Here is a 22,839-nt window from a genome sequence, read left to right on the forward strand (position 1 = left end):
TTTATGGGGGTCAGCACTCTGCCCTCTACATCCCGTGACAAGGAGGCTCTGTGGGAAAGCTGGGCTGCAGAGGAGAAAGCGTGAACACTCCTGGGGGATAGGGAACAGCCTCCTGGAGAGGCCTATGTGAGCTGCTGTGTGAGAGGAATCCATTTGTCTGCCTGTCCGTCCATCCAGCGAATGTTTAGAGCACCTACTGTGTGCTGGGCTGGACAGAGCTGAACACCACAGCACCAAGCCAGACCCGACTTCCCTCCACGCATGGGGGAGACAGAAAATGAACAAATGGGGTCAATAAAAATAACAATCGATTGTAAAAAGTGCAAACAAAAGAAAGGGGGTGGAGACATGCACCAGGGTAGCTATGATATTTTGAAAAGGAAAACAACAAGCATTGCAAAGGATACAGAGAATGAGAAACGCTTGTGCCTGGCTGGGAGAAAGTGTACAGCGCAGCTGCCATGGAAAACGGTTTGGTGGTTTCTCAACAGGCTAAATGCAGAGTCACCATATGACCCAGCAATCCCACTCCTGGCACCCCAAGGAGTTGAAAGCAGGGACCCAGACAGATGTTTGTATTCCAGTACTCCTTGCAGCTTTAGTCACAAGAGCCAAAAGGTGGAAGCGACCCAGGTGCCATCTACAGATGGAGAAACAAAACGTGGTCTGTCCATGTCCTGGAATATTACTCGGCCATGAAAAAGGTGAAGTTCTGCTGTACCCTGCACCTGAAGACACGATGCTGCATGAAAAAAGCCAGACCCAAAACGACAGCTATTGTTGGATTCTGCTTACAGGAAATACCTAGGCTAGGCAAATCCACAGAGACGGAAAGCAGATTCGAGGTCACCAGGCTGGGGGAGGAGAAAGGAAGTCACTGCTTCACGGGTGCAGAGTTTGTGTTCGAGGTGGGGAAGACGTTCTCGGCAGGGATGGTGGCGATAGCAGCACCACAGTGTGAATGTGACATGTGCCACTTAACTTTTAACTGTACACTTAAAAATGCTTAAAATGGCAAAATCTAATGTCATATCTGTTGTCACAAGACATTTTTTTTAAGGGTGGTGCGAGCTGGCTGTGGAGGGCGGTGGGTGGGGCTGGGGGCCCCGGGAAAAGCCTGGGAAACCCACATTTACGTTGCAACTTACAACAGGTAAGTGGGAGGCTGCAGGGGCGAGGCGGGGGGGAGGCCGGGGGTGCTGCTCAGCAAGGCCAGAGGTCTGAGGACGGACCTGTCTCCAGGGTTTCCGGAACCTGCAAGGAGACCCTGCGAGAAGGTGGGACGGGAACAGTGCAGGGAGCACCGGGTAGGGTTGGGGGCCGAGGTTGGGTGGAAGTTTGAGCAACTAGAGGACTGCTTGGGCCATGCGCTGTGGCCACTGAATGATCAAACTCTCCCCAGCAGCTGAGAGTCATCTGCAACTTCCTGTGACCTTTCCCTTTCCCCCATTGACAGAGAGGGAAACTGAGGCTCAGAGAAGGAAGCAAGATGTCTGGTGCCACTCAGCTGGCTCATTCACAAGCTCCTACACGGGGCTCGGGTTGGGGCACACACAACAGCCAGAGCTCCCACCAGAGAGGAAAGAGCCTTGTGATGCTTCTGTCCCCTCAGGGGAAGGTACTAGTGCCAGCTGCGTTTTGAAGAAGGGGAAAAGTGAGCACAGAGAGGCCAAGCCACTTGTTCAAGGTCACACAGCAGCCCTGGGAAGCACATCTGGACTTAATGGGAAGTCTCCCAGGAACATGGCTGCCCAGGGTAAGGCTGCAGGGAGCTGGGGAGGGATGGCCGGCCCCCTTCGGGGGCCCTCTGAGTTACCACCGCCAGCAACCAGAGCTTACTGAGTTTGCTGAGTAAGCAACTGGATGAGTTGGGTGGCGGTGGTGCCCCTCTGGGTTCCCTCAAGGTGGGAGAGTCCAGGACAGGGGCCCGGGCTCCAGAGGGGACCCTTGGTCCCTAGGTTGTACCAAGACCACCCCTGCCCCCTTGCAACAAAAATGCAGCTGTTGGCATAGCAACTGGAAAGGACAGGGAGTCTCCCGGGCCTGGAGCTGTCTCCAATCCCAGAGCGCGGCACGGCCACCTGTGTGCAGGAGCCACGGGGCCCAGGCCGGTGCTGGCTGCAGCCTGCCACCATGGGACGCCCTCCCTCGGAGACCCACATGGCTCCCTCTCTCCCTCCCTCATTCCTTCGGGTCCTGACTCAAACATCACCTGGGTGAGACTCACCTGGGCCAAAACCTCACCACCCCCTCCCCCAACATGCACACGCCCTGACACTAACTTCTTATTCCCACCCTCCTCCCCTGCTTGGTTTTCCTTTTGGCCTCAACCCCCAACACCCTGTACATTTTATTTGTGTGTTTTGCACCCCCTCTGGAGTGGCAGCCCCCGAGGGCAGGGGCTGTGCCTGTCCTGTTGGCGCCCGGGTGCCCAGCGCCTGTGGGGGGGTGGGCAGGGAGGTGAAGAGTGCCGGGTGTCAGCGGGGGACTTGCTCCCTGCGTGGCCCAGCGGGAGGCGTGTCCAGTTGGAGGATGACCCCGATTTGTCCCAGACTTTCCCCTCAGACACCTGGGCCCAGCAGCAGGTCCCAGGACACCAGACACAGGCGCGGGCTGCTCAGAAGTCCCCAGAGCCCCCCCTTAAGGTGTTCCCGCCAGGTCTGCACCCCCATAGAGGGTCCACACTCCCGCTCACCGGGCCCCCGCAAAGCCGAGCCTTCCACTGCATCCCAGTGGGGGCTGTCCAGCCTCCCCACCCACGAGGATCCTCAGGGATCCCCTCCACCCCGGAGGTGGCCGGCGCCGGCTCCCACCCAACAAGGACCTCAGGGGTGGGAGTGGGGGCCCCGGGAGGCCCAGGCCATGGAGCCCCTTGCCCCCCGGCTCCCCGCAGGGTCCGCGCAGGCTGGAGCTCCGAGGGCGGACCGGGGATCCCTGCGCGTCCGGGCGCTGTTGTGGCCGGCGTGTTGACGCGTCGCCAGGGAAACGCGCGGGGGCGGGCCGGAGGGGGGAGGCTGGAGGGGGACCGGGAGGGCGCGGCCTGGCGGCGCGCGAGGGGCCGGAGCGGCCGTGCAGGGCCCGGGCGGCCGCCGCGGCCACGGCCACCGCCGCCCGCCGGCTTATATACCGCGGCTAAATTTAGGCTGCGCCCGGGGCTCGTCCCCATCCGGGACGCGTTTCCGCCGCCGCCGCCTTGGCCCGGCCCCCGCGCGCCGCGCCTATAAGGCCGGGCCGGGCCGGGCCGCGGCCCCCAGAGCCGTCCCCGCCCGCGGCCCCGACCGCCGCCGCCGCCGCCGCCACCGCTCTCCCGGCCGCCCCAGGGTCCCCGGGCCATGGCGCTGAGCGAGCCCATCCTGCCGTCCTTCGCCACGTTCGCCAGCTCGTGCCGCGAGCGCGGCCTGCAGGAGGTGAGGGCGCAGGGCGCTGGGCTCGGGGGAGTAGAAAGCGGGCGGCGGCGGCGGGTGGCGGCCACCCCGGGGCCCCGGCCCGCTCACACAGCGCCCTGTCGCCCGCAGCGCTGGCCGCGCACCGAGCCCGAGCCGAGCGGCGCCGACGACGACCTCAACAACGTGCTGGATTTCATCCTGTCCATGGGGCTGGACGGCCTGGGCGCTGAGGCCGCCCCGGAGCCGCCGCCGCCGCCGCCGCCCGCTTTCTATTATTCCGAGCCCGGCGCGCCGCCGCCCTACGGCGCCCCCGCGGGCGGCCTGGCGTCCGAGCTGCTGCGGCCCGAGCTGGACGCGCCGCCGGGGCCCGCGCTGCACGGCCGCTTCCTCCTCGCGCCGCCCGGCTGCCTGGTCAAGGCCGAGCCCCCCGAGCCAGACGGCGGCGGCGCCTACGGCTGCGCTCCCGGCCCGAGCCGCGGACCGCGCGGCCTCAAGCGCGAGAGCGCCCCCGGCCCGGCGGCCGCCTGCTTGCGGGTCCCCGGGGCTCGGGCCCCGCCGCCGCCGCCCGACACGCCGCCGCTCAGCCCCGACGGCCCCGCGCGCCTGCCCGCGCCCGGCCCCCGGGCCCCCTTCCCCTCGCCGTTCGGTGGCCCCGGCTTCGGCGCGCCGGCGCCCGGCCTGCACTACGCGCCGTCCGCGCCCGCCGCCTTCGGTCTCTTCGACGACCCGGCGGCCGCCGCCGCCGCCGCCGCCGCGCTGGGCCTGGCGCCGCCCGCCGCCCGAGGTCTGCTCACGCCGCCCGCGTCTCCGCTGGAGTTGCTGGAGGCCAAGCCCAAGCGCGGCCGCCGGTCCTGGCCGCGCAAACGCACCGCCACGCACACCTGCAGCTACGCGGGCTGCGGCAAGACCTACACCAAGAGCTCGCACCTGAAGGCGCACCTGCGCACGCACACAGGTGGGCGGCGGCGGCGGGCAGGGTCGCGCGGACCAGGCCGGGGGCGTGGCTGGTGCGGGCGGAGGGTCCGCCCGCGCTGGGGACCCCTGGGGACGTGGCCCCGGAGGCCGCGGAGGGGGCTCGCTTAGGACCCTCCCCCCCGCCCCGGGGCGTGGGTCGGAACTCAGGGGAGGGGGACGCGCACGTAAGACCCCCTCCGGGGGCGAGACTTCAAATGTTAGGGAGTGGGCGCACTTAGAAATCCCCCAGGAGGACGTCGGGGAGGGGCGCACGCTTCAGGGCTCTGGAGGGAGTCTTGGCGCGCGTGCCAGCAGCCACTATGGAGACGGGGGGGGGGGGGCGGGGCGGCGAGCTCCCGTGTGCCCCGGGAAGGAAACTGAGGCCCCCTCTCGCCCCCGCCCGGCAGGCGAGAAACCCTACCACTGCAACTGGGACGGCTGCGGCTGGAAGTTCGCGCGCTCTGACGAGCTCACGCGCCACTACCGCAAGCACACGGGCCACCGACCTTTCCAGTGTCACCTGTGCGACCGCGCCTTCTCGCGCTCCGACCACCTGGCGCTGCACATGAAGCGGCACATGTAGCCCCCACCCCCGCCCGCCCCGCGCCCGTCCGTGGCGGGTCCCACGCGCCGGGCGCGACCCCCCTCCTGAACTGTGACTGGTATTTATTGGACCCAGAGGACCCGGCTGGGTGCAGCGTGGCCACCGCGGGGATCCCCCCCGCACCGCTCCCCCCACCCAGTCCCGGCCACCCCGCGAAGACCCAGCCCCGACCCCGGACCGAAGACCCGGCGGGAGAAGACGCTGATCTGCCTTGACGAGTTTTGTTTTCAAAATGGTGCAATAATTACGCGTCGTCTTCGCCCCCCACCCCGCCACGGGTCTGCACTAGAGCAAGGAGGTTTGATGCGGCGTGAGAAATACAGCCTCGTACTGCCCGCCACGTTTTTTATACTTATTGTACATAGGGACTCGGACAGATATTGTAATATTGTAAATAGGAAGACAAGTGGGCATTTTGGTCACCTGTTTCATTTTTATAATAAAAGTCTTTTGCTGTTTTTTAATAAAAAAAATAATAACTGTTGCATCTTTCCAGAAATCACAGCAGCAGGGGCTGGCAGCTTGGACAGGGAGGCTTCAGGGAGGACAGCCTGGTGGAGGCGCCACCCTGGCCCTGACCGCAGTTTGCCAGCTGCCTCCCCCAGCTGCCAGGAGCCTGTGGGTTTTCTATAAATTTAAACACTGCATTTTAGGACTGAGGGATGAGTTATTTTAAGGTTGTTCCCTGAGCCATAAATTGCCTCCTTTCCCCTAGGGCTCAGAAAAGTGTCTGATCCAACTTTTGTGGCCTCTTGGGGCTGAAAAATATCTTACCTTCTTCTGTGTGTTTCTGAGGTTTTTGCCAAACTTTCTGGAGTTTGCTTGCATATATATATTTTATTTTTATTTTTATTTTTATTTTTAATGTGAAGGGAGTCACTGGTGAGTTTCTACATGCCTTGCCTTTTAGCAGGACTTTTTTTTTTTTTTTAAATGATGAGCTCCCCATCAGAAGAAAAAAGAAAAGGAAACTCACCCACACTTGAGGACCAGGCAGGGTGCCCTTTTCCAGTTACAGGAAACTGAGGGCCGGAGAGGCAGCTACGGAATCCTGGACAGAGGGGTGAGCCTGAGGGTCCCCACCCCCGATCAGAGAGGATGGGTGGCCCTGGGCAGGCATCCCGCGTGGGTGGGAGGGCTGGGGGGGATGCCTGTACTTCACCCATCCCGGCATCTAGCTCAGGTAAGGGGGCACCCAACCCCCGCCCCCAGCAGGTTCCACTGCCAACCCCACCCGCCTCCCCCCTCCTGGGGCTCAGAGTTGCCCAAGTCATTTCCTGAAAGTGAAAATAGCTCGCAAAGCAGCGCTTGTTTTAAAACACTCTCGCCCCGTTGCGACATGGCCGGGATTTCCTCCTTCCCGCCATGCCCCCCGCCCTCCCCTCCATGGCAGCCCTGGAAACAGCTGAGAGTGTTTGGTAATCCACAAAAAGCAGAAACAGGAGAGTGTCTGATTCAGCTTTCTGAGTAAATAGCTCGGGCCCACTTCCGCTGCTCGAGAAGGGCGTGTGTGCATGCGTGCGTGTGTTTTTGAGCCTCCTTGCACCCTCTCCGGCAGCTTCTGCAAAAACTTCCAGAACACAGCGGCAGCCCCTGGGCCCGGCACCCCTGCAGCCCAAACTGGGCCGGGACTCCTCTGCTCGCCGGCCCATGCCGGGTCTCAGTGGTGCTGGGGGAGAAAGAGAGGCTGGCGGCAGATCGTACCTATAAATCACTTTACAAAGGGTTTCCAGTCTTCCCAGCCGGTTCAGACTTCGGGGTTTGGTCAGATATCTTGTTTGGCGGAGAACACCTGCCCGGTTTGGCCTGGTGGCACCTGAGCCCGAGGAATTCGCACGGGGCTGAACTGCTGAGTTGTGTTTTTCTGCAAGCCCCCGACCCAGGGGTCAGCAGGGAATGGGGTCCTGCAGAGGGCTGGCTCTCTGGTGATCTGCAGAGATTGATGCAGGTGGAGCCCTTGTCTTTCTTTCTGCCCCCTTCAGAAACCCAAATCCCACCTGCCACCAAGCATCTCCCATAGGCAGGGGATTTGCCGTCCCCCCTCCCCCCCAGGAGATCCTTGGCATTTTCTGGAGACATTTTCAGCGGTCAAAATTGGGGGTGGGGGGAGGCCAGGGGTGCCGCAAATACCCCCTCTGCGGAGAATCATGCAACCCCATACTCCAGGCTACAGAAACCGGCCCCCATCCTATAACATCAGCGCTGCTTTCATTAGCAAGGACACAAATCTGTCCTGGGATGCAAGCTTTGGTGGCAAAGGCTGCCCTGAAAGAAAGAAAAAAGTGTGAGTCAGACATTCTCAGGGTTTCAGCAAGGACACAGTTCATCTGAGAAGACTTTTTCCTTTCTAGTAAAGATTTCCTTGCATCCATTACCACGAAAGAAAGTGCTAAATGCATATTTTTAAAAATTGCCCTTAATTCCACAATCCAAACCCAAGCAAAGCTTTCTGGGGGGGAGTTGGTGGAGGTGAAGGGGAGTCAGGGTGGTGGCTAAATTGCTGCCACATGGCTATGATTGCGGCACATCTTATTTTTTTCCCCAGTTAAAATTATCAGCACTTTCCATGATGTTTTTATTATTACTTTTACCAGCTGCGTAATATTCCACTTTGCCGTGCCAGGAGCTATTTATGCTGCTTGCAAAACTTCGCTGTCAGGTGCCTGAGTTGTTTCTGTTTCATGCTGTCGGCAAAAAAAAAAAAAGCACAGCGTAGATTTGGTCACATTCCCAGCTGTCCCCTGGGGGTTGGGTGGAGGGGCCAGAACAGGGAGAGGTTTGGGGGTGCAGCGTTCGGCCTGAGCAAACTGAGCTCCTGTGAGGGCGGGGCGGGGCGGGGCGGGGAGGTGGGTGCAGGATCTTTCTCCTGCCAGGTGAGGCCGGTCCAGGACACGGGGTGACCTGTGGATGGATGATTGTGTGAGGGGAGGGGTGGCGGGTCATCAGTGGGCACCCCTGGCTCAGCACCCCGCTTGCCTGGGCACGGCCGAGTGGGCACTGGGCTCCGTAGGGGTGGCCTCCACCCAGCAGCTGCCAGCCGCTCACCCGCTCCCCAGCTGTGACAACGAAGAATGTCCCCAGACATGGCCAAGTGTCTCCCAGGGTGTGGGCGCAGTTGGCCCTGTTTAGGCAAAACCACTCTTTCCCATGGAAGCCCTCGGATCAGCTGTGCAGCTTTGCCTGCCTGGGCCTCAGTTTCCCCAGCTGGAAAGAGGAGGAGGCAACAGCACCGCTAAGTGCCCGGCGTGACATGGCCGGCCGGGGGGAGTGTCCCAGATGGGGCGCCGGGGCGTAGATGCAGGGCGCGCTCTGCCTGTCACTGTCTCCCTGCGTCTCCCGTTCTCTCCCTGCACCCCCCTCTCCCCCCGCCCCGCCCCAGCCGTCCACTCGGCAGATGCTCCAACGCCTAGGCCCTGGGCTGCTCTGGGGGGTGCAGAAGTGACTCAGAAATGACTCAGCCCCAAGCCACTGCTCAGAGTTGGGATCAACACATTTGTTGAGTGACTAAAGGCCATGCTAACCATGGCTCATGAAATGGGACCCTGTCTGCTTGTCTGTCTGCCTATCCATCGATCAGTCCATCCTTCCATCCATCCATCCACGCATCACCCATCATTATCTATCTCTTCCTGTCTCTCTTCCTCTTCCTCCCTCTCTCTCCAACCATCCATCCACAGCTACATGTAAATACGATATAGGTAAAATCTCTATTTCCCTCTTCACCCACCCACCCATCCGTCATCCATCCCTCCACGCTTGCACCACACTTGTTGGGTCACTGAACCAACAACTTGAAAATTGAGCTCGGACACTGGGGGAGGTTCTTTCATTCCGTTCCCCACAATCAGTTAGTTCTCCCTTTCATTCCTCCCCAAAGAGAGAAGAGTAACCACCCCCATTGTACTGACGTGGGAAGTGGGGCGCAGAGAGGGAAGGACTCACCTGGGAAGGGCCCAGGGCTGGGTCGGAACCGCGGTCAGCCTGGCTCGGATGCCCCATCTCCTCCCCACGACTGCAGGCGTCTCGCCCACCCTGTCTTCTTCCATGCCCATGGACTGGGGTGTCATGGAAAGCCCAGGAAGCCCATTTTCCTGAAACATCTCAGACATAGAAGGACATGGCCAGGAGAGGCAGGTATGGGGGTGAGCTGGGTCCCTGAACGTGGGGCCGGAATAAGGCAGGAGGAGGCCTGGGGGACTCGGCCAGCAAGAGGCAGGGGCCGGCTTTGGAGTTCCAGGTCAGTGTGAGTGAGGTTTCTAGGTCCAGCCCCGAGCTGAGTGTTTTCGGGGTGCTCTCTCGTTTGCCCTTGCACCTGCCCTAAGTGAAGGGCCTGCTGTGGTGCCCAGGTTACAGCTGGGAAAATAGAGGCTTGGGGAGGGAGGGACGGCCACTTTCCTGAGCCATGGAGGGAGAAAGTGCTGGAACTGAGATGTGACCCCGGCTCGGCCAGAAATGTTTTCTCCCCACGGCCTCCCTGGGCTGCCCGGCCACAGGCAGTGACTGGATCTCTCTGGGCCCGTTTCCCCATCTGAAAACAAAGGCATCGGGCCCACTGACTCCTCTACAAGGATCCCCTGTTGAGGATGCTTTTGTCTCCCCAGTGAAGTCCAATGATGTCTTCTTTCATCTCCCGAACATTCTAGAATAAACCCAAATGCTTCATCGTGGCCTGCGGAGCTCTGTGGGGTCGGGTCCCCGCCTCCTGCCCCCTTGACTCCTCCCACTTTCCCTGGACTCACTCTGTGCTCCTTATGGCTTGGCACACAGGCCTCAGAAACTTTGTACATGCTGTTCCCTCAGCCTGGGATGCTGTTCCCTTCAGTCCTTCCACAATTGCTCTCTCTCATCCTGCAGATCCCTGCCCAAAGGTCCTGGCACTGACCCTCCCACCCACCCCCCTTCCCATCACTGTGACTCCTTCTCCCAGCCTCCCGGTACCCCTACATACACTGCCTCCAACGTGGGGGCTTGTTGCTCCCAGTAACCATTCCTCCTCGCCGCCTGCGGACCTGGACACAGGCCGCAGCAACCAGATGCCTTATGTCTGTTCCAATAAGTCCAAATCTGCCCCTGCCCCAGACGCCAGTCTTTACTGAGTGCCCATGGGGACCAAGGCCTGTGCTGGCTGGGGGGGGGGTCCAGAGGGAGCTCGACACCCCTGGGGGACACGGAGGTCTGTGTAGGGCAATTGGGGCTTTGTGCCCCAGCCCTCAGGCCCTTCCATTGGGGGGTTGACTCATGTCCCCCCACAAAAAGGCACAATGAAATCCTCCCCCCAGGGTCCCAGGACCTGGCCTAGTTTGGAAACAAGGTCTTTGAAGAGGTGACGAGTGAAGACGAGGACAAACTGGAGGGCAGTGGGGCCTCATCCACCACAGCTGGTGGCTTTAGAAGAGGGAGATTTAAATACGACAGACAGAGAAGATGGCCATGTGAAGACGGAGCCAGAGAGTGGAGTGATGGGGCCACAAGCCAAGGGCTGCTGGGAAAGGCCAAGGTGGATTCCCCACGGGCCCCTGCCGCCCACAGCTGGGCTGAGGGGATGGCTCTGGAACTGGGAGAAAAGGGGGCGCTGCCGCTTCTCCCAGTGGGCGACTTGTTAGGGCAGCGGTGGGGAGACGCCCTCCTTCTCCTCTGGGCTTTCTCTGCCCTCCTGTTGGTTTCCTAAGCAGTTTCTACTCTAGATTCCTGGGGCTCCCTTGCTGGGTCCAACTGGGGTCTCCCGGCAGGGGTGGATGCAGAGGCCCGGCCCAGGCTGCTGCAGAGTCGGGAAGCTACCCCGCCTCCCCTCAGGGGCACCTGAGACAGGGACTACCTCGTGAGCCCCTGGAGAAGTGGGTCCAGGCCCCGAGTGTGTTCTCCTTCCATCACCGGTCTCTCTTCTGTCACCTTCACTTTCTGCTTGCACCCTAAGCAGTGCTCCTCCTTCTAGGGAGCTCACAGGGGCGCCCCCTATTCCTGACCCAGCCTGAAGCCCTGCAGACGTCCAGAGCCCTCGAGCCCCAGCTCGTGGCCACGACAGCTCTGGGCCCCAGTCCGCCCCCTCCCCCCACCCTGGTGATGGTGCTGCAGCTGCTGGCAGTGCAGATGCCGTGCGCTGCCCCAGAGCCGACGCCCTGCGGTCGAGGAGCCGCTCACGCCCGGCACCCCCTCCTCGACTGCTCGGCCTGCAGGCTGCCTGCCCCCCCACCCCGATTCTGCCTCCTGCACAGGGGATGCTGAGGCCTGTGGACCCCACTTGGAGACCTGCGGGCAGACGGCCACGGGCTGGGTGGGGCCCAGAGAGGGCAGCAGCAGGGTCAGGGTCACACAGCAACTTGGGGAGAGATGCTGCGTCCTCACCCACAGCCACTGCGTGGGACGGTGGGCCCTCTCGGTGCCTCTGCCTTTGCGACGGGCGGGCCTCAGGCCACAGACACGAGTCCCACCGAGCTGGGCATGTGGCCGGCTGCACATGGCCAGACACAGCTCAGCAATGTCCCAACCTACAACAATGTGACCAGAACACGAGCTCTTTTCTCCCTCCCTCTCTGTTATTTCATTTTAACAGAGAGTCCAGGGAGAACCTGCTTGGAGGCTTCGGTGACAAATCCCGCAGAGAGAGATGCATCGGGCTCGCGAGCCGGGGTGAATCCGGCTTTGCGAAGGGGAGGGGTATGGGGGTTTGCAGACCGGGTACCTGTCTGCAAATACGGCCATCCTTGATGGACCCCCCGGGTGCCCTTTGGGGAGTTCCCGTGGCTGCCTCTGAATTAGGAGCCTGTGCTGACCTCATGGGGATGACCCCCAGGCCAGCTGCCAGGCCCCAGAGAGCGGCTCCCACAGGGATATTCCTCAAGGAGCCTCCAATGGGTCAGCGGCTGTGGTCAAGCCTGGCCACCTGGCTACATTCCTCCTACTTGTTTCGAATACACTGGAAACGCCACGTGCCTTCCTGCACCTTGTGATCTGCCGTCTCCCTCCTTTCTGCTTCGATTCTCACCTTGTACCCAACAACCCTGCTCCCGGCCTCATCTCCAGGGACCCACCCCCACCCCCTGGCCCCTCCTCCATCCGACATCTTTGCAGACTCTTCTTCATGCCTCAAAGCCCTTCCCATTTATCCACTGGGCAAACCCTCATCCTTCCTACGGGCTTAGCACAAGCGTCACTGCCCCTGGGAAGCCTGCCCCGACACTGCCCTCCCCCCACTCCCCCCGCCAGTGACTCTGCTCCACCCTGAGCCGGAGAAGCATCAGCGAGGCGGCTGTGGGAGGGCTGGGTGGGGAGGCTGGGGGGAGTTGGGGTGAGCAGCATGAGTTAGCGTCGTGGCTCTGCTCCCCAGCATCCATCCAGAACCGCCCAAACTCTAAGGCTTCCTGACCTGACGAGAGGCCAAGGCGGGGCCGCGTGTACTGTGGGATGTGCGGTGTAGACAGGATGGACTCTAATCCCAGATCACCCCAGTGGAAGCTGGGCTGGACTCCAGGGCCTGGTCGCCGGGGCACAGGTGGGGCTGGGCTCTGGTCTCTGGTCGTCAGTGTCCACAGGGTTGGGGTCTGATCCCTGGTCACCCCAGTGTAGACGGGGTTGGGCTCTGGGTTCTGGTCGCCCTGATGTAGACAAGGCTGGGTTGTGGGCCTTGCTTGACACAGTGTAGACAGGGTTGTCCTCCAGGCTCTGGCCGCCCGGTGTAGACGGGGTTGGGCCCCCGCCCTGGCCGCCCGGTGTAGACGGGGCTGGGCCCCCGCCCTGGCTGTCAGGCTCTTGAAGTGGAGTCTGCTCAGGGCGCTCGGCAACCCCACTCCCAGCCCCTGCTCCTGGTGCAGGGAGGCTCCACGGTGGCAGCACTCGGGCACCTCACCCAGGACAGCCTCGCGCCACCCCTGCCGCGTCACCACTGCTTTCTATCTCAGGCCCATTCGGGTCTGCATTAGCACACGCTCAGAGGCGCCCTTGGGGACTCCGGTGGGGAAGCTGTCCACGCTCCTAGAGTGTTTCTGCTGAACCCCACATTTAGACCCACCCCGGGGACTCTTGTCCTTCCCGGGCCACCCTGCTGGGGCCCATCGGAACCAGTGGGAGGGCTGCCGGGGCTTCGCGTCTCGGGGGCAGAGGCTGTCCTGGGCGGGGTGCCTGAACGCTGCCCCCCAAGCCTTCCCGCTGTGCCCAGGGGTTCTGGGGGAGGCAGCAGGGCTCGGGGGACGGGTGGGCCCAGGCTGGGGGCGTCTGAGTTCACTCCCGATTTTGCCCAGCTCAGGCCCAGGACTGTAAACCCTGTCCTGTGGGCTGGGGAAGGGGGCACGGGAGGGGCGTGGTGGGGAGAGCCACCTCGGACGTGGCCCGGGGTCCCTGCTGAACCCCCCGCCAGGCGTGACCCCGAGGAGGGGACACTGACGTCGAACCCAACTTGAAAACTCGAATTCGTCAAACAGCAAATTCGCATCTTCTACGCTGGCAGGGAACCTTCTCTCGGGATATCAGTGACAGACGCGCAGAGGGGGTGACAGCTCCCGTGGCTTTTATTTCTTTAAAGGAGGCGGAGTCCACGTTACAGGAAGTTAGCCATGGTAAAGCGGACGGTTTGGGGTCAGCTGGGGCATCTGCGACGTGCGATGGCCAGCCCTGTCCTCGCTGCAGAACATTTTTATCACCCCAGGGGGAAACCCTGTCCAGGCCGCTCTTTCCAATCCCACTAGTTAATACCACATGGGGCTCCAGACATGTGTCCGCTTGGATACCAGAGTACAGCTCATTTCCAGAGAAATATTAAAAGAATATTTTCGGTCCAGGAGTCAGACTTCCAGTCCAGATGTGACTGTTATGAATGGAGGGCAAGAGATCAGAAAGGCAGAATGAGCCTGCCATTATTACTCAATTCACAGAAGGAGCCGTTTTCATTTCACGTAATTTCCTTTTAAACATATTGACCCTAAAACTTACGGGGGAACGAGGGAGCCTCTGGTTTGCCGGCGTCTGGAACCATGGGGCGCTTCGTGTTCCCTCTTCCCAGCAACGGCACTCACCCCCAGAGGAAGACGGAAGTCAAACGATCAAAACTCAGAAACTGTTTCACGCTGGTGGGAAATGAGATTCCAGGAGGGCAGAGGAAACACTCTGCTTGTGTTGTCCCCCCTGCCCCCAGCTCAGGGTCCTAGCCCAGGCCATGGAAAGTTCCACCTGCAGGCCCAATCCAGGCCCCCACTTGCTTTTGCAAATAAAGCTTTCTTGCGCTAGGCCCCGTCAGGCAGAAGGCAAACTAAGAAGCAATGTCGAAGCCCCAGTGGAGGTAAATATCCCTTTGAGCAAACCCACGCCGTGGAATTTCGATGGAAAAAACTTACGATAGCAATCACATTTCCATTTGCAACTGCCCCTTATGTTTTTCCGACAACAGCTCGGGATAGGATTCGCACGGGGTGGGGTGGGAATGGGGGGGGGGGGGGCACACGTTTCAAAGGGACCGGGTCTGATAAGAGGGCAGAAATATTTATTCCATTATTCTAAGAGGCAGGTTCTTGGTTTTGCTAGGCGCTTCCTGTGAGGTTTTAAAATTAGCCTTTCATAACTGTTCCAGGACTTGAGGTCCGTTTAAAGGAAATGGACTTTGAAGATGCAATTTCACTTGCTCCGAAGAGTATATAGGGAATCTGTCATCCTCTTCCCAAATGCTGCTCGGATTGGGGGGCAATTGTATACTCGAAAGGGGTTAAAACGGGAAATGGGATGTTGGACGTGAGTTAACATGACAAAAACTCACACGAAAGCAGTGGGCTACCTGACATATCTAGCTGCTGTGAGCAGGGAGCGTGTTAATTTTGCATAGGGTAAGAAAGATGCTGCTTTTTGGAGACGTATACGCGTCACTGCGTAAAGGTGAAGCGACAAGCGGCCGATGCGCTTTAAGACGCTTCTGAAAAGGAAACAAGGGGCAGGGGGGACGCAGGATTCGGGTGAGTGTGGGAGCTGGGGAATGTAAGTGGGAGCTCGGTGTACTCTTGTCACTCCTGTTGTGCTTGGAAATTTTCACGACAGATGTTTAAAAATAGGATATTGTGTTTTTCAGGAAAAGGCGTGCGCGTTCTCTGCCACAGAGAAGGCAGAGAGCCAGCGGGCGTGGGGATGGGTTAGGGGACTGGACACTGGCTATTTACACAGCAGGTGTGTGTGTGTGTATGTGTAAAGCTGGGGAAAAGGGAAACAGGCTTTCAATGTGGCTCCACCAAACAGTGTATGCGAAGGCGGCTAATATGGGAAATTCTTTGTTGCAGGTGTGTTGCTGCAAGAGAAATTGAAAGTAATGAAAGTAAATCCAGGCCAGCACGTCCAGTGGGGTGGACAAGGCATGACGGGAGGCCCTGTCCCTTGGTAGCCTGCTTCCCCCAAACCCATCACCACCCCCGGCCAACCTTGAGAAAACATCAGACCCAAGGACAGACATCCTACAAAAGCCTGAGCAGCCAGCGCTCCTCAAAACAATGAAGGGCTTGCTTCAAGATCGAGGGGAGCCTTGGGAGACAGGGCGCCGGGATGTCCCGTGGGGCCCTGGGCCATAAAAGGGCACTGCGGGGACGGCGGGGAAATCTGAATAAAGTGCGACTTTGGTTATGAGAGCATCCCTTGGTTCAGGAACGGGGACCCTTGCTCCGTAGTAAGTGGGGGAACACTGTGTTACTTCTGTGGTTTTCTCCTAAATCGAAAGCTAAGATTTAAACTGTAAATAATCATAACCATCAAGCATATTGAAAAGCAAGAACAAACAAGAAAAATAACGCAGGCTGGGGTGACGCGTTTGGAACAAGGCAGCCGAGACCCAGTGCAGGGAATGGGGTGTTAGAGATGCATTCTCACTGGGTGTTATGGGGCAAACTGTGTCCCCCAAAAAGCACATGCAAGGACCAAGCCCTGGCCCCCAGGGCGTGACCCTTTCTGGAAAGAGAGCCTTTGAAGATGTTAGGGGGGACGGTGGGCTCTCACCCAACACGACGGGCGTCCTTAGAAGAGGGCGATTTAGACACAGACGGACGGAGGCAGGGACCGTGCTGCCCCATAGACGGCACTGCCAGCACCTCGATTCCAGTTCTCTGGCCTCCGGAGCCGAGAGAACCAATTCCTGTCTCAAGCTGCCCAGTCTGGGGGACTCGGTACAGGGCGCCAGGGGACTAAGGCGCCGGAGAGGGGGAGAGCGAAGGTCATGGCCGGAGGCGGGGAGCAAAGGGTTCCGGGAGCCCCAGAGGGTCACCTGTCCAGAGGGCCGCCAGCCTGCACGTGCTCACCCCGAGGCGGAACATTCTGGGCCTTCGGGTCCTGCCGTCCGCGTGGCGTCTCGCCCCCTGCCCTGCCCAGACTCGGGGTCAGGGGCTCCGGGCTGCGTGTTGGTGGGTGGAGGCGGGTTCGAGGCTGGGCTCGGGCAGCTCAGACGCGGGCGAGTCTCCGATGCGGGTTGGCCTCCAAAGTGTTCCCGTCGGCGGGAGCTCTGTCTGGGCAGGGACAGGGCTGAATGTCTGACCTCCTGGGGGTGGCGAGAGGCTGGGCGTGTGGCATCTACAGGGTCCTCGGCAGCTCCTGGGATGGTCCCAACAGCTAGGCCCAAACTTCCGGAATGTTCTAGGGGAGTCGGGCTGCATCCTAATGGAAACCCTCCGTCTCCAAGTCTAGGGCGTGGCCAACCTCGGCCCTGGTGGACACAGGCGGGGATCTCTCAAGCTGGAGGGTTACAGCCCCTACCCCCTCCAGCCACAGTAAGCTCTCAGCCACCGAGTGTAAGTCACTGCATTCTGGGGGGCAGGGAGACCCCCCAAATCTCCAAGGCTGGCTCGCTGGAGCCCCAGCGCCTACTTGAAAGCTTCAGCTCTGAGCGGGAATGCACGCTGCATCTTCCACAACCCTGCCTTCTGGGACACAGGTCTGAGAGGTGGTTAAATCCGCAATGAAAGACTCTCATGCTTTGTATTAAAATATTTTATATTACTCATTCAAACTTAATTTTTATACAATGAATGCATACATCGAGGGGCTCACTGGTGGGTGGGGGCGACGTTCCTGGGGGCGTCTCGTGAGCTGGGCATGGAGTGCAAGGGGCAGGCCCCGGCTCACCTCTCCCGCCCTGCACGGTGTGCAGCGGGAGGACGATGAGCTGCCCGCCCCGACAGGGACACGATGGCCGGATGAGGTGCCCAGTGCAGACCGGGGCAGCCGCGGGAGCAGCAGCTTCTCCAGGCCAGTCCACCCGCAGGCCGTGCTTCTGGCCGAGACACCGTGACCATGGGTGGGAGTGTGAGATGGCTGCACAGCGCTGCCCGTGCCTGGATGGGCTCTGGGACCTGGCTCTGACCACGTCACGGCGCGAGAGGATGACGATGTGTGCCTGTGTGTGTGCTGCGTGTGTGCCTGTGTAGATGCCGTGTGTGCCTGTGTAGATGCCGTGTGTGCTGTGTGCAGACACCGTGTATATGTATATGGTCACACGTGGGGACCATGTGCATGTGCCGTCATGTATGTGTGCCATGTGTGGAGGCCATGTGTGTGCATGTGCAGATGCATGTGTGTGCTTTGTGTGCAGATGCTATGTAGACACTGTGCATGTACAGATGCAAGTGTGTGCAGACACTGTGTGTGCTGTGTGCATATGTAGACACCATGTACATGTACAGATGCATGTATCGTGTGTGCAGACTGTACAGATGAATGTATACCGTGTGCGTGAGACACTGTAGACACCGTGTGCATGTACAGATGCATGTGCACACCGTGTGTGTGTGCAGACTTGCTATGTGTACAGATGAATGTCGTGTGTGTGCAGACGTGTACAGATGCGTGTACACGTGTGCAGATGTGTGTAGACGTGTGTGCTGTGTGTACAGATGCATGTGTACACCGTGTGCAGACGTGTGTGCACTGTGTGTGTACAGATGTGTGTGTGCATTGTGTACAGACGTGTGTACAGACGCGTGTGTGTGTGCAGGCGTGTGTGTACAGATGCGTGTGTGCGTGTGCAGACACGTGCGCTGTGTGTGTACAGATGCGTGTGCGCGGCATGTGTGTGCAGACGCTGTGTGCAGGCAGCGGGCGGCGGCCTAGGCGGTGGGCATGTCGGCCTTGCTGAGGGCGATGGCCAGCTCCAGGTCCTCCTGCTCCTGCCGCCGCAGCCGCGCCAGCCTCTCCTGCTCAGCCTTCTCGCTCTCCCGCTTGGCCCAGGCCAGCTGCTGCTCCTCATTGCCAAACTGCAAAGAGAAACAGAGCTGGGGTTACACCAGGGAGCTGGGGCTTCGCAGCCCCGGCTCACGGGGATGGGGGGACGTGGGGGGGACATGGGGGCAGGGGCAGGCTGCAGACTGCGACCGGGGCGTCTCTTGGTGATAGACAGGTATCTGGGGGCCCCCATGCCCCGGCCCTTACCACGCACGGAGGGGCAGAGCTGAGGCCGGCCACGCCACGGCCCCTGGAGAAGCCGGAGCTGGGGCAGCAGGGCTGGGGCACGTGTCCAGCGACTCCTGAGGGCCGAGCGGCCATGGGAGAGGAGGCTGGGGGTGGGGGCTCCTCGGGAGGCGGCAGCTGCACCCTTGACCAAGGCCGGCACCCCGGACCGGCCAGGACAGCACGAGCCCGGAGCCCGGCACACGGGATCCACCGTCGGATCGGGGGTGCTGGGCCTGGAACGTCCCATCACCCCGAGAACAGGAAGGGCCCTGCTCACAAGGGGCTGGGGCCGGGCGTGGAAACCCCCAGGCGCCGCACGCGGACCCTGACCGGAGGCTGAGCCGACAAGCGCGTGGGGTGTGAGAAGATCAGAGATGAGCGCCAAGGGCTCCGCAGCTCAGCACGCAGACGGTGAAGGCTGCTGGCATTTCTACTCCTGGCTGCGCAGGGGAAACATGCCACACCTCCGGAGTCACTTGTACTTTAACATTTTCGAAAGGCTTGACATTTGCACTGCAGTTTGGTTGAGTTTTTATTCTGGGGGAGGGGAGGGGGTGCTTCTGAAACGTTTCATTAAAACAAAACAAAACAAAACTGGAACAGTTTCCAGACAGGGAGAGAGGCTTTGATTCAGGGGTAGGACGCTGGATCCCTCGTGCCCCTCGAGGGACTGGAGATGCGACGCCAGGGCCCAGACCCCCGAGTGTGGGTCCCCAGATCCCCAACACTAACGCGGGGGCTGCGTCTCCCATGGCAAGGCCTCCAGCGTCTGCCAGCTGCAGTGCCCCAAGGAAAGCTGCTGCTTGCTTTGGGACTCGGTTTCCCCAGTCAGCCCAACATGCCTCTGAGAAGCTCAGACCTGGCCAGGCCCTGCTGAGCATTTGGGGAACACAGAGATCAGGAGGTGGTTGGCCCCTCCCAGGGCACCCCAGACTCGCACGGGGGCCCCTGCAGACCCTCACCGTGAGCCCTTCCCAACCTGGTCAGACACACCAAGGCCTGGGGGCGACCGGGCTCCAGAGCTGGGCTCTGGCTATGCCAGATGCCCCTGGGCCTGAGGGGACAAGGCGGCAAGCTGGGGCTCAGGGTGGGAGGGAGCCCGGGACCGAGCCTGGGCACTGCCGTGATGGGGTGGGGTGGGGGTGCTGTCTGGACTGCGCAGGGTTCGTGGCCCCAGCGAGGGCTGGGAGTTCATCCTGCAGACTCCCTGGAGCAGTGTGACTGCACTGGTAGCTTCTAAACATCTCGCAGCTTGGACAGTAGGGGCGGAGGTGGGAGCAGGAGCCCGACAGGAGTCTCAGGGGGAAGGCGGCAGCAGGGAGCTGGCTGCAGGGAGCTGGCTGCAGGGAGCTGGCCAGGGTCGCGGGTTGGGGGAGGCAGCAGAGGCCAAGCAGGAACCACGCAGGGCACAGGACGGAGGTCGGGAGAAAGGAAGTCAGGTTCTGGGGTGCAGAGGCCTCTGCCTTGCTCCCCAGAGACACTGTACAGACCAGCACTCCGGGTCCACTGAGCGTCCAGGCCATGCTCCCTGAGAGCTGCCTTCCAAACGTGCTTCTCGGACAGGCCAGCTCTCCTGTTATGGATAATGGGTTTTCCTCGTCATCATTCTTGGGGAATTTTCCACCACCACCACGTTGGGAAAAAAACAAGGAAAAAACAACAAGTGCTGGGACAGATTATTCCACAGGGTGGTTGACCCTGTCAACAGGGAGGAGCCCAGCAGGGAGCTCAGACAGTGGGGAGCACGGCTGATGGGGAGCATGACAAGTGGGGAGCACAAGTGACGGGGAGCATGACAAGTGGGGAGCACGGCTGATGGGGAGCATAGAGAGCGGAAAGCATGGCCAGTGGGGGAGCACAGCTGACAGGGAACATGGCAAGTGGGAAGCATGGCCAGCAAGGAGCACAGTCAGTGGGAAGCATGGCCAGCAGGGAGCACGGCCAGTGGAGAGCACAACAGGGGGAAGCATGGCCAGTGAGGAGCACGGCCAGTGGGGAGCAGAGTTAGAGGAGAGGATGGCCAGTAAGGAGTACGGCCAGCGGGGAGCATGGAGAACAGGGAGCACAGCTGTTGGAGTCAATGGCCTCAGGGAGTCGGGAGAACGAGAGCAGAATCTATGAGGAACTACAGGCCTGGACTGCAAGCTTGGAACCGGGCGCAGAGGAGCTGGGCAGTTAGACCGAGGCATCCTGGCTGCTGGTGGATCTGCTGCTGCGAGGTGAACTGTGCCGAGGCAGGCGCTCTGGACTCCGTGGCATGGGCCGGCACCAGGCCAGCTGCCATGGAGAATGGCTCGGATGGCCTACATGCCCGTGAGCAGCGAGGCCGACTGTTGGAGAGAGCACTTGACAAAGGGGCTTCCTCGTGGCCCGCTGTGTGTCCCAAATCAAGAGTGCATCCTCTCCAGTCCTCAGTGGTGACGCTGCAACTCGGCTACCTGCTGCCTTCTCCTGTGAGCCGCATGGCTGGACCGAGCCTGAGCCCTCTTGTCCAGCAGGAACGGGGGTAAAGACACATCCCCAAGGCCCACAGATGGCAGCTTGGGGGTCCAGGGGGCTGGCCTGGCCCATCTTGAGCCGACAGGGGTCGAAGCTGCGGCCGCCTGTGTGGACACACCCCATCTGGTTCTGTCCCTGTCGTTGCCCGGCAGAACTTGGCATGGTGAGGCCCATGGCGGGCAGGTGGGCGTGGGCGCATATGACCCCTTTCCGGGGCTGCGCTGGTGGCCCCTGCCCCCTGCCCCTTGAGCTGCTGTGGTCACACCCGGTTCCTTCACCGATGAGAGGGTCACCTGCCACGTGGTCTGCTCTCCGCGCTGCTCCTGGGGGAGACTTCTGGAAAAACGAGGATCTGGGACCCTCTGGACGCCACTTTCAGCGGACATGCGCCACAGACGGAGGCCTGTCTCTGAAGCCACACCAGCAGGGGGAGGGGTTCCCGTGAGTGGCCACGAGCATAAGACGGAACCGCAGGGCCCGAGGACTAGAGGCCCCAGAGTGCGGGGCCGAGCGCTGCGAGGAGACATCCGTCTCCCGGAACTGCAGCCCCGACGGCGCAGCCCGACCCCGGCTCGCCTGGAGACCTCAGCACTCCTTTGGGGAAGCTGAATTCTCAAACTGGAAATCGACCTTTTCCAGGTGAGCACAAATCTGCGAGCTCCTCGGCCCAGGAGCCCTGGGTGCTGGGAGGGTGAGCACAAATCTGCGAGATCCTCGGCCCAGGATCCCTGGGTGCTGGGAGGGTGAGAGGCGTGCCCCTGCCGTGCCCCATCCATGCCCCATCTGTGGAGGGCAGCAGCGTCTCGCTGTGAGGGGAGAAACTGGAAAAACGAGCATTCAGAGTGGGAATGGTGATTTTAAACTGCAAAGAGCAGGGCTACAAGCTCGATGGGGCAGGATTTTAAGTTGAAATTAACAACTGTGCTGGACTGACTGACCTGGAGGTCAAATGAGAGCTTGAAGAGTTGGGTTAAAAAAAAAACAAGTTTCCTCCAAACAAGCTGTCTGGGGACAGAGAGGGGCAGATCACAGGAAATAAAAACTATGCTTTTCAGAAAGAGAACAGTCATTTCTTCAAGCTGCCGTTCAACTCCACTCGCCCCTTTTTCCCACCGTGAACTCAGCAGCTGAGTCATGCCGGAATAGCCCTGGTTTTTTTTTTTCCACAAGCATTCACATCTTTCCGCCAAAAATACAAATAAAATGTAATAAACGAAATGCTATTCAGGAAACTCTAGATAGTGTGGGTTTTGTTTCTGACTTTTATTAGCAATGCCATAATTTTGAATGCGTTCACCAAGTGGCTCCAAATGTCACCAAAAATCCCACTAACTTCAGCTGTAAATAGTCACAGCCGCCGAGAGCCAGCGGTGTTTCAGGATCCCGGGCGGTTTAGCCACACCGCCAAATGTCCTGGATGGATGCAGAAGCTGTCAGTTTTGACTGCGCCTCGAGATGGCCACGCTTGTTTTGAAATGGACATACTGGGAGTTGAAACAACTATAAATAAAAGCTCTCACATCTAGTGGCAAAACAAGGAGCTTTACAAACAAATTCAAACGAGGGAAACTTTTTTAAGAAAATGGTTGTGCAACACTCAGGTGAAACCTCTTCTGAGAAAACACCATCTGCAGCTCTCGGAGAACAAGACTGGTGTGTGGCCGACAGAGATTTCCCCCCCTCCCCCCCAAGCTGCAGTGTTTTGAAATGCTGAACGCTTTTCCCACATCGCATCAAAGGCAGGCTTTCGAGATGCCAGTACTGGCTTCTGAAAAGGCACCTAACTCTGCTAAAATAAACTTTTTGAGCCCTCTTTCTCTCTCTCTTTTTTTTTTTTTTGCAAAGGAAAAGGACTTCAGAGTGGTGGCTGTCGGGGGAGATGTCTTCACTTCGTGGTAGCTGGTGCTTGAAATCAAAGTTAGAACAGAGCAAGTCAAATGGCTCGCCGCGTGTGCTGCCGTGCTTGCTACGTGAAACACACTGGACAGACCAGAGGCA

General features: G+C 60.0%; 2 protein-coding genes across 10 annotated transcripts in view; one reads left to right on the forward strand and one right to left on the reverse strand.

Moving 5' to 3' along the window:
* The first annotated feature begins 3,268 nt into the window (after nucleotides 1–3,268).
* Nucleotides 3,269–8,626, forward strand: KLF2 (KLF transcription factor 2). 2 transcript variants are annotated; one of them, XM_077121974.1, is made up of 3 exons: nucleotides 3,269–3,407; nucleotides 3,516–4,341; nucleotides 4,748–8,626. In XM_077121974.1, the coding sequence occupies exons 1-3, from the start codon at nucleotides 3,333–3,335 to the stop codon at nucleotides 4,921–4,923; spliced, it is 1,077 nt and encodes a 358-aa protein (XP_076978089.1). In that variant the 5' UTR covers nucleotides 3,269–3,332; the 3' UTR covers nucleotides 4,924–8,626. The 2 variants fall into 2 exon arrangements, with proteins under 2 accessions (XP_076978089.1, XP_076978088.1); XM_077121973.1 differs by having other exon boundaries at nucleotides 3,269–4,341.
* Nucleotides 8,627–16,875: 8,249 nt separating this feature from the next.
* EPS15L1 (epidermal growth factor receptor pathway substrate 15 like 1) overlaps nucleotides 16,876–22,839 on the reverse strand; it is a 92,083-nt gene continuing 86,119 nt past the window's right edge. For 7 of the 8 annotated variants that reach the window (XM_077121983.1, XM_077121978.1, XM_077121976.1 and 4 more), the window contains one exon: nucleotides 16,876–18,146. In XM_077121983.1, the coding sequence (XP_076978098.1) occupies nucleotides 18,000–18,146 (147 nt within the window). In that variant the 3' untranslated portion in view covers nucleotides 16,876–17,999. The remainder of the gene's footprint in view (nucleotides 18,147–22,839) is intronic. The other variant, XM_077121982.1, reaches the window with a different exon arrangement.

The sequence above is a fragment of the Tamandua tetradactyla genome, chromosome 11 (genome assembly GCF_023851605.1).
Source record: "Tamandua tetradactyla isolate mTamTet1 chromosome 11, mTamTet1.pri, whole genome shotgun sequence".
Lineage (NCBI taxonomy): Eukaryota > Metazoa > Chordata > Mammalia > Pilosa > Myrmecophagidae > Tamandua > Tamandua tetradactyla.